Source organism: Brassica napus, chromosome C5, assembly GCF_020379485.1.
Source record: "Brassica napus cultivar Da-Ae chromosome C5, Da-Ae, whole genome shotgun sequence".
Taxonomy (NCBI): domain Eukaryota; kingdom Viridiplantae; phylum Streptophyta; class Magnoliopsida; order Brassicales; family Brassicaceae; genus Brassica; species Brassica napus.
This window is the reverse complement of record NC_063448.1, coordinates 55,141,630-55,156,755: the sequence shown is the minus strand read 5'-3', so window position 1 is coordinate 55,156,755 and position 15,126 is coordinate 55,141,630. Positions and strand designations below refer to the sequence as shown.

Genomic DNA, 15,126 nt, shown 5'->3' with positions numbered 1-15,126 from the left:
TCTCCCAATTCATGGAAGAAGAATAAGAGTGGAGCAGATTCACCATAGATGAGTGATTGGCTAATCAGTTTTAAGCCTACGTTAAAATATACTGCAGCAACTAAATTACGGTTACGTTTAAACTGTGTAATCTTCCAAACAACATCGTTTCAGAGGACCAGAATGTATTTGGAAGCACTGATAAATATATATTGGTTACACAGACAAGTAAGAACAATAACAGACGTGTCCCAAGAATAATGAGATCAGGCCAAGAAAGCTTTTAGTTTAGAAAATGAATCTCAAGTGTCAAGCTTGGCAGACTAAACTAGTCTCAAGTGGGGCTCATCTGGTGAAGAAAAGAACAAAACTTGCAATCCGCAAGAAATTTACTGCGGAATCTGGAAGAAAACTCTTATCATCAAACTCTATGTTCTCCATGGGTCTTTAGGTTGGTGTACTAAGAAGTACAGTTTCTGACGAATCTCCGGCATCAAGGAAGCTCCTTGACAATGGCTGCAACATGAGCAAATCAAACCATTCAAGAGATATGAGTAAGAAAGAAGATAGTTTCTCTTGAACTTGTATCACAATTTCTAAAAGGGTTTTCTATATACTGGTGAATTATTCGAGTTCATACAAGTATTAACCATTTCTAATCAAGTCAATGTAACTCTGTGATCTATGGTTCAAGGTTTTTGTGTTTGTTCGATAACGGTAAGGATTGATGGTTGTAATACTTGCCTCGTTGTGACTGGTTCCAGAGAGAAAGAAAGGTTCCTTCTCCCGAATCCCGCCATTCTCATGAACAAGTCTTTCTAGATCCTGCAAACCAAGCCAAGAAACCAAAATGTTAAGTTTTTTTTTTATGGAGAGGTTGTCAGAAACATCTTTCACTCTAATTCAGTTGCACAACGGTCCCAACATCGTGAAGATTTTACCTTATGGGTCAATATCTCAAATTCGAGCAGCTCCTCAGTGATTTTCTCAAGGACACGTCGGTTTTTGAGGAGCATTCCCTTTGCCTTTTCGTACGCTAAATCATAAATCTGTAGAGGAATAAGATGACGTTAGCGAAGTTCTACACTTAGCCTTGGACAATGCTTTAACCAACTGAAAAGCCAAGCTCGAAGAAAACTGTTAAAGGCTAGAGACATGGCAACTAGAGAGTAAAACAAACCTTTTCAACTTTACTAGCCATTTCGTATTCGTGATGGTTTCCCATACTCAAAGCAGATACCTGCTCCATTGAATCGAATACATCAAACAGGATCAAAAAGAGTATAAAGTCAACCAGGTGTCAGCTGAGACATCAGAATGAACGGAAACTGAAAGCAAGATCGAATCATCAGCCATAACATCTCTAGCATTTTAGTTCAGTGGTTTCAGACAACTAATCCTCGAAAGGAATACTAATGTCGAATATAAGAAAGACATTTACCGCGTTAGTGGCATAGTAGACTGCAGGACTGTCATCGGGTCCCCAGCCATACTGAAGCACCATCCGTGTTGCAATCTGTGGTGCACACCGCAAATTATAATCATATGGGCGAAGGTACATTAAGTATTTAGACAACAGGTTGGTGCAAAAGATTAGAGAGACTTTACCTCTTGCGCTTGCGTTATTTCTGAGGACGAAAGAAAATTTTCTTCTCCAGGAGGAAGAAGCATTTGGGATGCAATGTGAGATCCAAAGCAGAAAACGAGCTTCTTCTCTAGATAAGATCTTGATTCAGTATTCCCACTTGCAGAGCCACCACTTGTGACCTTGGTGATCTTTGTGCACCCAATTCCTTCCCAGGAACTAGGCTCAAGCCACAGATTGTCTACAACATCGAAGTTTGGGATCAGAAGTGCGATCAGAGCACGGCCAGAAGCCCAGACAGCATGTGGGAACTTTGTCTCCCTCGTCCAATCAACAGGTGGATTCAGAAGTTCTATTCCATTGCTTATCTGTCCATATGGTTCCATCAGATCAACCACATTCTCCAAATCTTCTTTGGTTAAGTTGAGACCAAGATGATTAACAAGCATTTTGCCCATTTTATTCGCAACTTTAGTTTTCCGCAACCATGAGGGCACTATACGGCTAAACGTCTGTCAGAAAGGAAAAAAAAAAGGAACCAATTGATGAAACCAAACTCAGAAATGATCAACAATGGTTTGACAAAAGGCTAAGATGATGAAAGATTGTTTACCGCAAACAAGCTAACGTAACTCAGAAGTTCATCTGTGTCCAAAAATTTGCTCCTGAAGGCACTACTTTCGAGAGCCATTGGAACAAGTTTCAGTTCTATCGGTCGTAATAGAGATGTCTTCTCCGAAACCTGAAACCATGAACTGTTAACTAACCAAGATAGTTGAACCAGTGAATACAGAACTAGGAAGAGATATATGAAACGGCATATATAAACAACTTTGCACAGCTTAAGATCACCTTACGCCAATCCACCAGATCAATGAGTTCTCTGTCCATGGTTTCTTCTGCAGCATTGTGTAAAATCTTCTCCCTTTCCATTTCAGTTGGACTTTGAAGATGAAATATTCTATCCATACGACCTGGCCTTCTTAACGCTTCATCAATCTGCTTATGATTTCGTGTAGTAGCCATCAAAACTACGCCATCCTGCTTCTCAAAACTGCATAATTATAAATTACAAATTGGATTGACATCAGAAAAGTCAAATGGAGAAAGGAGAAGCTACATGGGTTTCTAATGCACCAATTCTTATTGTGTTAAAGGCTACACAACATATGGTCTTAATTTTCAATCAACAAAGAAACTGGCTCAGTGGCTCTTACCCATCAAGTTCAACAAGAAGCTGATTAATGAAAGATTCATGATCTTGCTGTTTTGTATGTATGAGCTTCCCACGTACACCAGCAAAGAGATCAAAATCCTCCACAAATATGATAACAGGTGCCTAGTAATAACAACACAAACATCAAAACATAAGACGGCATGAAACTGATGTTACAAACGACTCGGAACCTGATTATCATGCGAGAAAATTAACATCTATGAAAATAATGAATCAACAAAACAACATGGGGTGAAGCAGCTAACCAACTCTCTTGCAGTTTGAAAGAGTTCCCTGACATTCGCGGCACTTTGGCCAACCCATAGTCCAGCCTCCAACTCTTGAGCTTCAACATTAACAACAGGCACTCTTGCTTCGGCTGCTATAGCCAGCGCCAGTGACGTTTTTCCCGTTCCTCTCTCACCAACAATAAGAACTCCCTGCAATGTACAAAGGCACTTCCTATGAATTAATGCTGCTTGAAAATTGGACTCCGTCTTACACAACCATAAAGCAACATACCCGTGGCGCACGGGCACCCATCTCCTGAAATGCCTTCGGATTCTGTAAAAACGCCACAACCTCGTTGATTTCTTCTCTCATAGACTCAATGCTAGCAAAGTTTTTCAGTGGGATTGGTGGATTCTTCACTCTCTTCATTCTATCGAATGCAGTTTTTATAGGGTCTACTCCAGCCTTTCTCTTTTGCTTGATTCTCCTTTTTCTAAAAGTAAAATATGATTTCTGCAAAAGAGAGATTTTGGTAGTTAACTGTTAGTGTAAGGAACCTGAATGACTAACAAGCAGTGTAATACTAGCTACAATGTTACTGCTCACTAAAAATTGAGAGCATCGGGAAGAGATGTATAAGGAAAAAAGAAAGTTACATACCACTCTCCAAAATTTCCGCACGTTTGGATCTCGACGGAAGGGACCATAGCCAAGAACTCTTGGAATCTTTCTTTTCAGAAAGCGGAAAACATGATACACAACATACCCGTACACAAAACTTCGAATTAGAAACCAGACGAACCACTTAAAATCTTCTGTATTGCGGGACCTGAAGTTCATTTCTGCCTCAGACTGCCATTGTAAGTACCACGTCGTGCCAACAGACTGCTCTATTTCTTCCGGCCAAGCCATTCCTAGACGCAGCCTTAGCTGTGTCAAAAAAAAGTCGAAATTTTTAAGAGGCAAACTAGACTCATGGAAACAGGAAACTAAATTATTTGAGAGGGAGAGTAAAGTAATACCTGGTAAGGAATGATAAATTCAAGAACTGGAAAAACGACCGCCATCATAAGGTCATCGTTTATATTTCTTATTCTCTCTAGTAGAATGTCCTTTGCCTGTGATACAATCGGAGTCTTCCTCAGTGCGGTAAAGGCTCGAGAAACCACCCTTGTAAACAGCAGAAACTGTTGATGGAGACTTAGCTCTGACATGGGTATCCACATCAGATGAACAGTTGTTGGGATTCCACAAGCAAGCATTTTGAGGTACAGAGCATCAAACCCTCCAAATTTCTCAAATTGCATCTCATATTCCTACAACCATAGAAAAGAGTTAGAAACCAAAAATAAGGAATTTATCAAATAGACTAGAGACTTTAATTTGTCTACCTTTAGGTCAACGTAGTACTCTTTGTCATCTCCTTTCAGTGCAACATACATTACGGCCAAATCATGCCTAATCCTGGCACTGTCAATCAGCTTCCTTGAAACTGCATATGGAACAGCCATATGGTCCATCTCCCACCTATCTTTGTCTTCATTATACCAAGTCTTTGAAACAACTCTATCTCGATCCAGGAGAACTTGTTCCTTCAGAGAGAAAACAAAAGATATCAGTAACTTATTGGTGAGTGATCAATAAATGTACAAATTTTCTGCGAAACACACAGATGTACATAAACTTTACAACAAGGTACTACTAAAACTGTCTCATCTTAAGCGTTACAGCTATCATCTCAGTTCCATGAAGAACAAACAGTATAAAAAAATTCAATCAATGGTGTAAACCAACATAAAGAGTGCTTCTTGCTTGGCCAACTAAACTGATTTACCTGATAACTTGATAATAAGATAACACACGAACTTGCGTATTGAATTAAAAAGCTTAAAGAATCTACCATAACCAAGGCAATTCTTGAGGTTTCCATCACCAAAAGATACAAATCTATTGGTTAGCCATGTTAACCCACAATACTAGGATCTTGATTTATCTACCATGAAACGTATAAAGCATTGTACATATTTGTTGTCTAGTGAATTTTTCATACAATAAGCCGAAATTTACCTGTCTCTGCGCAATATACTGTTTACCAAAATCAACATCTTCTAAAAGTCTCTGTTTCAAATCTGCCTTTGCTTCATCCTGCCACTTTTTCCAACCATGGCGTAGATGGAGCTGGATAGCTTTAGGAACAACCACCTCCTTCTCTCCAAACATCCACTTCACCTCAGCTTCAGGAAAGCCCTTGACAACTTCCCCTTCTGGAGTTTTTACAACAAAAAGCTTTTCTTCACCAAACTTTTTCATACGTCCTCTGATACGATCCTGAAGATTTTTCTGCAGCTTTTTCGATTCCTCAAGGCGTTTTTTGATGCGTAGAGAAAAATCCACTGAATCACTATCGAACAAGGGATCAACCTCCTCAAGTTCCAAAACATCAGGCAATATCACTTGCTCCAAATGCTTTCTTTGAGCGTTCAGTAATTCGTGCTTAATCTCATCTCTTGGGAGTTTCGTAACGGAGCTCTCAGGAATACTACAAACAGAAAAACAATTGATTGTGTAAGTTTAACCTGACACATTTTGTCAGAGGGAAAAACAAACGCATATACATGACAAAGACGTATCGAAAAGTCAACAAAAGATGTACTTAAACTAGGCATACAAGCATAAACAAGATGAACTGGAAAACTACACGTGCCTTATACTATCACCATTAGAAGTGCATGCAATAAGATATATATAATCAAAGGGTGATCAAAATCTCAGTTAAAGGTAATGCAGAATAATATTACCTCTCAGAACTTTTTTGCTTCATTTCTCGGTTGAAGCTCTTAACCAACTCCACACACTCTCTTTCAATGAACATAAGCTCCCTAACCCCAAAGCTCAAAGTCGTCGTCTCTCTCTTCAAAACCGTATCATCAATCTCATCTATTCTCTCCCATATCTTGTTGTACTCTCTCTCCATCACACCCACACTCTCTTCCAATCTCTCCACTTTCTCCCTATCACCTTTCCCCAACATCCTTTCACTCTCTTTCTTCAACCTCATAACCTCTTCCACAATCCCATCTGCTCGTTCCATCAACACTTCTCTCTCTTTCCTAAACCGACTCAAATCACTATACAACCCGCTCATTATCTCCTTCTCAAGCTTCTCCTTCTCCTCCTTCACTGCTTCCAAAGCCGCTCCCACCTCAGCAGCGTCTCCGTCTCGCTTTCTCACCTTCTCAACGCTCTTGAGAAGAACCGAAACCGTCTCCAACAGCCTCCGAGTGTAACCGGAGAACTCATGATCAATCGACTTCAAAACAACCTCCTTTTCAATCAAAGTCTCTTTCTTTCTCTTCCGTAACACATCGCTAACAAAGGGCAGAGCTAAAGCCGGAGCTTGAAACGAGTGAACCGGTGAAAACCCGATTGCGATACAGAACAAGGCGTAGACTAACGGCTTGGATACAAACTGTATCACGCTCTCTTTCCTCTTTGCGCTATACACAAGCTCACGTGACCTCACGTGAGCTTCAGACTGGCTCGACCTCGCGAAACCTAAACAGCCTCTAACGGCCACGATTCTCCTAGATTTGTTGGATTCTCTAGACCCGAATACCCGGTTTTTGACCCGATACCTGAGATTCAACGATACTAGACCTGGGCTGAGGGAAAGCGGAGACAACCGTGTGAAAAAGGGGGAAGAAGAAGCGGAAATGAAATCCATTGAAGTGAGATTCAACGATAGAATGAAGACATTGATTGATGAATCCTCCTCAGCTCGTCGCCGGATTTGATTTGAACTGCTTACTGACGACGAGAGTGAAGGCAGTGAGAGGTTTATCAGAAGAGGGAGATAGAGAGAAGACCGGTTATGGTTTAATGTAACACAGTACTTAACCGGGTTATCAAAACCGAATACCGTACCAAATTAATTATAACTATAAACCAGCGGTAGATAACGGTTAAGGTCTTCTGGTTTCTGGTATAAGATACTAAACCGATCATCTTCTTCTTTCTACGTTGATTTACTCACAGTCGCACTCTTTTATTCCGGAAAATACAAAAATCAAACTCTTCCTCGGTTCACTCCATGTTTCGTTGATTTACACAATATTTGGACTTTTTTGTTCATTGTTTATTTCGGGAAGATGCAACTAAACCGACGTAGTTTTGTGATTTTACTCGAAACGGGGAATGCACACAAGCTGCTCGACATAAGTCCTCAATGGATAATATATCGAGAAAAGAGTAGTTCCAAAAGACGCCACGTGGATCGTCCTATTGTCACGTGGGTCTCACGTGATGATAAGGAAAGAAAAGATTCAACCTTTTGCTGTTATATTGTTTTTTTTCCCTCGCAAAGAAAGTTACCTTCTACCTGAAGCAACAAAAAAAAAACCCTAAGAATCGCAAGAAGCCCTGAGAGAGAGAGAATCGTTTCCGCTACTCTCTTCTTCTTCCACCATGGATCCTTCCTTCTTCGAATCCGCTGAGGAGGATTCTCGGCTCGAGAAGATCGCACAAGATCACTTCGCTCAAGGAAACCACATCAAGGCCTTGGAGGTAATCGAAGATGCGTTTTCAAAGCGTGGGAAAGAAGACGTCCCAGGAATGTTCCATCTCCTTCAAGGCTCCATCTTGTATCATCTAGCGAAGAGAGCAGAGAAGAGTGACGTGACGTTCGCGTTTTTGCTGGGTTGTGTGGAACCTTTTACTGATGATTTTGGGCTGCACGCCTTCTCTGCATGTGCATTGTTCGAGATGGCCAAACAGCTTGATTCGGAGTTGTATTACAAGAAGGCTGAGAAAGACGCAGAACTAAGATTATCTCTTTTGGAATCTTGTGGTGAATTGGACTCGGCCGATCTAGAAACACAACGTACACTTACCAATATAAGCAACGAGGCAGAGTTAAAGATCCTCCAGGGTTGTACTGGAAAAATCTCTGTGCCAGCACTTGAGGAGTCGAAAGAAGCTCGAGGCATGATCAGGAGTGACGCTGAAGGTAAAAGATTGAGGTCGCATTGGGCGAGTATGAGTGTTGAGGCTAAAAAAAACTTTATGAAAGTAAGCGTTTCGAAGCTTAGAGGTTATGTTGAGAGATTATATGGCGAAGAGGGGAAAAAGGCTTTGGAGGAAGTTCTGGATTCTACAAGGACAAACAAGAAATGGAGATTCTGGATGTGTCGAACTTGCTCACAGAAATTCTTTTATGTGAAGAAGTTCAGGAATCATCTTGAGCAAGAACATGGTGCAAAATTTAAACGTGCTACGGCAAAGAATATGCCTCAGATGGTAAATGAAGCGTGGGCTGATATGATGTTGGTTGGAGGTTGGGAACCAGTGGATGCAGTAGCTGCTGCTGAAATGATCAAGACTCGGCTCGAGTCTGTGAAGGAGTTTGTATATGAGAAAGGATGGTCTAAGGACTGGCCTTTAGCTGAAGATGAAGAGCGAACTAATTTACTCAAGCAAATCCAATATCTTCTTGTGTTACTTTGGGAGAGTAAGGTTCTTAGTTTTACCACTCTAGAATGGATGATGGAGCTTCCGATTCTTGCACGATTTGAAGTTACCGAGTCTCTTATAACCGAGTGTGGCCTAGTGGGAACACCTCAGCGTATCTGCTTTTGGGACTGCCATGAACTCAAACGAATTCGAGACCTTCTCAAACTCATCAAGTTTGAAAGGGATGATGGTACAGATCTGGTTTGCAGAGCAGTGGAGAGATTATGTGGTCGTACTGGAGTTAAAGAAAAGATCGAGTTTGACGAACGGTTTTCTTTTATGCTTCTGGATAAAAGACTGCTGAGAGGCAAGATTGATCCATTCGATGATGAAGGGGCAATAGATGTTTGTAAGCATGACTACTACGCCAAGACACAACCTCAGGGCGACGATATCATAACCTGGTTACTTGACTATCTTTTGATAGATGGGAGCTTTGAATTTCCCAGGTCTGCCAGGGCACACAATCTTGATATATGGGTGGCTATTCTGAGAGCCATTCACTACACCTGTAGGGATTGGGGAACCAAATATGGAAGGAAGTTCGAGAACTTGTGTTATGATAAAGTTCTTACTGACGCCAAAAACTTGTGTACGAGCGAAGATGAAAGGAGAAGGATTGCTCCGGAAGGTGAAGCGAACGTCGCATATGCATCTCTTCTAGGTGACAGGTGTGAAGAGTTAAAAACAGACAATGGAGATCCTCCCAACGGAAGACATTTCGTGTTTGCAGTACGGGATGTTCTCGAGAGAGCACCAGATCCCACATTTGATTTCGACGATCTAGAAGCTTCCCTAGATCTTATACATGGGCTTAAAGATCTCAGTGATGGTACGGTGTTAGAGTCCATAGACCATCTGAAATCTGTGGTCACCGACAAGGTTTGTCCCTGATCTGAGTTTTAATTAACGATAGAATAACATAAGTAAATTGTTATCGTAACGCTATCTATTGACTTGCAGGTACTACTAGCCGATTCAAAGATTTTACTAGTTGAAAAGTCAAGGATTAGTTTGCTAAACGAGCTCACCAGGCTTTCTGCTTTTGACTACCGGTCGTATATCCGTAACCTGCTCAAACGGTTCATGCGGGTTGGTGGTTTGAAACTTTGGTTTTATAGAAAGAGTTTTCATCTTCGCTCTGACTTTTTCTTTGTATGTACCTTATATTGTGGTTTATGCCTCTTCTTCCAGGACGAGTTAAATGAAATTGTAAAAATGGACGCCTTAGCCAAGGTAGCTGCGGCAGAAGCAGATCTTTTATCCAGTGAAAAACAAGAGAAGGAGAAGAAATCAGGGTCAAAGAACAAGAAACGTGGAGTCATCAAGGTTGTGGAAGATTTATATTATGCTATTTGCTTTTCTGACTTTTTCGGTTACTCAGTTGTGAGAATGAAAATGGTCTTCATGGTGTAACAGAAAACTTCAACAAGCACGTCTACTGATATCGAGCAGAATGTCAAACCGTAAGTGCCTCTTCTCTAGATGAAAAATTAGGTTTCGCAAGTTGATAAGTTGTTTGAAGGTTTTCGCTGAGTACATCGTGTTTCTTACCAATGTTTAGTGAATCTTCTCCACCACCAGAACCTGTGGAAGAAGACTGTGTGGAACCAGAAGATACCCTGAATATTGCAGCCAACACTGACAATCAAGAGAAAACTGCTAAAGGTGACCCTGGATGAAGAAAAAGCTTCTCAATTGACAAATCTTCTAAACTACTTTGTTTTGAGATGTATAATATTTTTTGTTTCTTGAACTTGCCATCTTCTAGATATGCAAAATAAGCCTGGAGAAGATTTACTGTCGAAACATATGGAGTCACCACTTGTTGCAGCTTCAACCAGATGCAATTTAGCTCTTGACATGACACTGAAGGTAAAGCAGGCACCAACAATTTAGCTCTAAACATAACGTTCTAAATTTTGTTTTTCTCTTCACTTCCTTATTCTTCTTTCTGCTCTGCAGGCCCTTTGTAAAATCAAGGTTCTTAAAGAGTATTTGGTGCTCAATCAGGATGAATTTGCTGACAACCAGGAAGGACAAGTTCCTTATGCATTACGAGATTTCTTCACCGCTTTTGCCTCGAAGACGATAAAAGAGGGAATGTACAGTTACCTCCTGGGAAACGTACTTTCTTCCCTAGAAGAGGCTCATTCAATGGTTTGTGCAGATAAACTATAAGCTTATAAGTTATTGACTGTTGTGTTAAATATCATTCTGATTTTTTTTTTACTCGTTTCAGTCAAGGGATGCTGCTGAGCTACTCGTATCCATCCTTGAGTTTTGGCCTTGCTGGAGAACTCCAGATATAGAAAGCTTCGTAACTCATATTTTTACACTGGAAGAATATGAAAGAATGAGTTGTAGCAAATGCAGAAAGAATCCGAATTATCCAGAACAGAGTTCTTATGGCGTTGTTGTTGCTGCAGATTCAATCAGAGACCTGAAAGTATGTTTCATTTATTTCCCTCTTTGTCTTTCCTTCAGAAACTGACAGTGTTTGTTTATGTGGTTCCATGTATAGTGTGCTTTTGGGAAGATGAAGCTTGAGGACATCCTTAAGTTGATCCGCATGGAATATAAAATGCTATGTGACGTTAAAACAGAAGGCTGTGGAAAGGCAAACTTTGTTCATCACATTATAAGTAGATCCCCGCCTATCTTCACAATTGGTAAGTTGTGATCTTATCAACTCATGTCATTTATTATATGCTAATGAGAAAACAATGTTGAGTGTTTTGTGGGTTTGCAACATTACTAGTGTTGAAATGGGAGAAGAACGAAACTGAAAAGGAAATTCACGAGACTACAAAGGCTTTGGACTGGGAGATAGACATCAGTAGGCTATACGAAGGCGTGGAACCAAACACAACGTACCGGCTTGTGTCAATGGTAAAAATCAGAAAAACAAGGTCACAAATGTTTTGTCATATTGTTGTTCTTGGTTACAGTTTCAGAATGTGTAAAAATGCAGGTTGGTTGTGGTGAAGAAGAAGAATACATCTGCCTATCTTTTAAAAAGAACCGGTGGGTCAGTTACAGACATGAAGCTTTAGCCAAAAAGGTAAAAGACAGAAACATTTTGAAATGTGGACTTAAAGACAATATTGATATGTGTGTGTGGTGGTGATGATGCAACAGGCTGTTGGTAGCTGGAAGAATGTGGTCAGATTCTGTGAGAAAATGAAGGTTCGGCCAGAGATTCTGTTCTACGAAGCTGTGCCAAAGTTGAATCAATAGGGGGATGTGAAGGAAGTTTTATTCATACGTTTTCAACTCATTTACCTTTCAAATTTTTAAACCAAACGTTTTACACACACCAAAAGAAAATTATACACATTTTTTTTGTGTTCTCAAGTCGCAGAATGACTAAACGTTTCGTCTACAGCACTAAGATTCACTACTTTATTGTTATTATACTTCTTCTTCGTGCTGTCTCCTTCTCCGCCGCAAGTAATCGAAATCTCACATCCAAACACGTTTCCAAAACACGAGAACAACCCTTTTTTACCTTCGCCGTTTCTCCTCCGCTGCTTCTCCTTCCTCCGCCTCCTCCTCCTCCTCTGCCTCCTCCCTCCTCCTCCTTTCCCGCTAGAGTCATCGCTTGATCCCGCCGCTTCAACCGCTCTACCCGCGCTTTTCTCCGCTCTCCACCTCTCAACTCTATGCTCAATCCCTTCCGTCTTCCCTTCGAGTATCGAACTCGCGTCCTCCTTCCCCGCAACCGCTTTAACCGTTGTTTTCTGTCTGTTGTAAAGCCCTTGAGCAATCGCAGCCGCAACCACAGACGCGGACGGTCCTATATCAGAGCTACAAAGCGAACCATTCACCATACTATCAACCCCACCACCTCCTCCTCCACCACTACCTCCTCCTCCAGTAACAACCCCTGTCTTCACTCCGTAGTCATTAGTCGACGTAGTTAAGTCCGTCTGATCGCTATTCGTACGACGATGCATCATCTTCGCATCACCTCTCTTACTATCTCTCCGGCTTCCATCGAACACCTCGACCGACAACGGCATGCTCCTCTGACCGCCGTCGAGAAGCGCGACGCCTAAGCGCAAAAAGCCTTGTAGCCTCCCGGAAGGGCGGCGTATCTGAAGCGTCACGAGCCTCATGTTGTTGTTCCCGCCGCCGCCGTCGTCTCCGTCGCCGAAGCCGGACCAAGGAGCGAAGAGGTCGCTGAGGAGAACGTTCACGGTCCCGACGAGCGCGTCTTTGGCCCAAGCCGCCGCGTAGATCTCGATGACTATCGACGACGCGTCGACGTCGAGGATCTTGTCGTCGACGCGGAAGACGAACTTCTCGTTCCAGATAGGGTTGGATCGGTTTGCTTGGTCGACACGCGTCGTGAGTTTGCGCATGGGGTCGGTGTTGATCCACGCGACGGAGTATGTTTTCATGTTTTTTGAGATAGGGGCTAGGTCTTGTGCTGAGATTAAGTTGATTTCGAGGACGGGACATGCGAATTTGAGCCGAACCATGTTTATTTTATTTTATTATTGTGTTCTAAAAAAAACCTAAATGGATTCGTTTAATCTTTCGCGAGAAGCGTGGGAGTCAAGAAAGTTTAAAAAAAAAGGGGTTAACCTTCTTGTGTGTTTCACTCGTCTCTCTCGTGAAATGATTATTCGATCAGTTGAGAAGAGATTGAGAAGGAGGATAAAAAGGAAGGAGGGAAGGAGCGTGAGATTAGGGAGAAGCTGATGGTTTTTAGACATGATAAGAACTCGACCGTTGTTTTTGTTTTTTTAACGTACTGTTTTCAACGGAACATATTGGTTATAAAAAGTAGGCTGGAGACTCTTTGACTCTTTGAGATTGCTGACTTTTTGTTGTAATGAAAAAACAGAAGATCTTTCTGACAAAAGAGAAGAAGTTTCTGTCGTAAAAACGAATTAACGGAGTTTTACGAAAGAATAGAGGAGTTTCTGTTATCTTCTAGCTCTTTATATTTTCTTTTGTAATTTTAGTTTTTTTTATAATGAAGATTCTAGTTTCTTTTGTATACATATCCTTGCTTGGCTCTTTTATTTAGCTTTGGGTTTCAGTTTCGGCTTGAAAAAATTGTAGTTTTAATACGTATCCTTGCTAATTTTTTACAAAAAAATCTCGAGTCTTCTAGATTCACTCCTCGGATTTCTTTATTTTATGTTGTTTCATGTTTAGGAAAGTTCAAATGGTGTTGCTGACTTGTTGGGAACAAGATCAACCCGAAACGTGAGCTGGGAAGCGGACTTATTATGTAAAAAATAAAATGATTTGTTTAGTATAGCGTGGCACATACAACTTGGCGCAATCATACCGATTTAAATCCCTTATATATTAAAGGAGAAGCACTTTTAAAACTTACCTTAAAAGTTAATTGGCAAGGAATGTGACGTGGTGTCGTGGTTTCACGAGAAGCTTTTATTTAGTACAACGCTTACGTGTCACACACAAAACGTTTCTCACCAAAACTGTGAATTTAATGCGTTCACACTAACATTTCTTTAAAAGAACTTCATACCATCTATATTTTTCTCGATGAACACTTTTACATGATAAACCTTCAGTTTCAAGTTCGATTAGTTGATTTATCAATCCCCTCAATATAATCATAGCATTAATAAATATTTCTTATTCCTCTATACGTTTATGTTGAAAACAGTAACCCATCTAATCTATCGCCATTAAATCGACAGATCCATAGAGACGACAAAGCGATGAAACTTTAGTATGATGCCAAGTGTTAATGAAAGAGCCATTTTCTCCATACATGCTTTCATGCATTTAGCAGAACATTCACATTCTTGAGAACTGCCTCTCATTGCTGAAAGAGCACGTTGAAAATCTATTTCTAAATAAATGTATTGTACTCGGTTTTGTTACTGCTCGATGAGGTGATCTCTGTTTTGAGGAGACTAAATCACTGTAAATCGTCTTGGCTTAGTGTATTAGTCTTCTCGAGCAAGCAATATAAGCATGTGAGTGTCACCACCTTCGCCGTCATGAGAGCTCTGCATTAGACGACCTTGAAGATGAAAAGAAACTTCTAGGAACGAACCACCAGCAAGTCTCACGTGTTGGTCGCATCTGGAACAACTTTTACAATTTAAAGGGTCAAATAACTTTCAATTTATTTTATTATGCAACTATGTTTTCTGAATTTAAAGGGGCTACATTTTTTTTTTCATACAATTATTGTTTTGCTTATAATATGTTATTGATTCACTTTTTTCGATTTTATATGTTAATCCCTTAAGTCCATAACTATTACAACGTGATAGGTGAAATATAAAAAAATATTTTCCAAAACTTTTTCTCAAACTTTCAAACACCATATTTTAAATTTTAATATTAGTGAGCCCACTACAAAAAAAGTTTATGGCTTGCCTCTGATAACAATCATACTTTTAGTTTTATCTAACTATCGTTTAAAGTATACTTTATATTATACATAATCATAATATATAATTTCAACATCAATATAGACATCTTATCCCGCGCTTTGCGCGGGTTACTATCTAGTGCTAGATTATAGTACAAATTGAAGCGGTTGAAATACTTAGGTTGAACATTTTTGAATGATAGTTTGAGTCTACTTTTTCTAACTGACTCTGGG

General features: G+C 40.5%; 3 protein-coding genes across 3 annotated transcripts; 1 reads left to right on the top strand and 2 right to left on the bottom strand.

Annotated features, from left to right (window-relative positions):
• Positions 1-89: 89 nt before the first annotated feature.
• Positions 90-7,080, bottom strand: LOC106429746 (probable inactive ATP-dependent zinc metalloprotease FTSHI 5, chloroplastic). The gene is made up of 16 exons (XM_048758588.1): positions 5,810-7,080; positions 5,079-5,550; positions 4,403-4,603; positions 4,034-4,327; positions 3,672-3,941; positions 3,303-3,524; positions 3,047-3,220; positions 2,782-2,903; positions 2,417-2,618; positions 2,178-2,306; positions 1,588-2,076; positions 1,421-1,495; positions 1,160-1,219; positions 921-1,028; positions 724-804; positions 90-495 (listed from the first exon to the last, which is right to left on the bottom strand). The coding sequence occupies exons 1-16, from the start codon at positions 6,733-6,735 to the stop codon at positions 427-429; spliced, it is 3,894 nt and encodes a 1,297-aa protein (XP_048614545.1). The 5' UTR covers positions 6,736-7,080; the 3' UTR covers positions 90-426.
• LOC125575193 lies at positions 7,058-11,958 on the top strand. Its single transcript, XM_048758589.1, has 12 exons — positions 7,058-9,401; positions 9,483-9,611; positions 9,714-9,848; positions 9,939-9,985; positions 10,084-10,187; positions 10,291-10,394; positions 10,485-10,679; positions 10,762-10,968; positions 11,044-11,191; positions 11,281-11,411; positions 11,494-11,583; positions 11,661-11,958. The coding sequence occupies exons 1-12, from the start codon at positions 7,476-7,478 to the stop codon at positions 11,757-11,759; spliced, it is 3,315 nt and encodes a 1,104-aa protein (XP_048614546.1). The 5' UTR covers positions 7,058-7,475; the 3' UTR covers positions 11,760-11,958.
• Positions 11,873-14,027, bottom strand: LOC106345961. The gene has a single exon (XM_013785192.3). It carries the CDS (start codon positions 13,004-13,006, stop codon positions 11,873-11,875), a length of 1,134 nt encoding a protein of 377 aa, XP_013640646.2. The 5' UTR covers positions 13,007-14,027.
• Between the last annotated feature and the right edge of the window lie 1,099 nt (positions 14,028-15,126).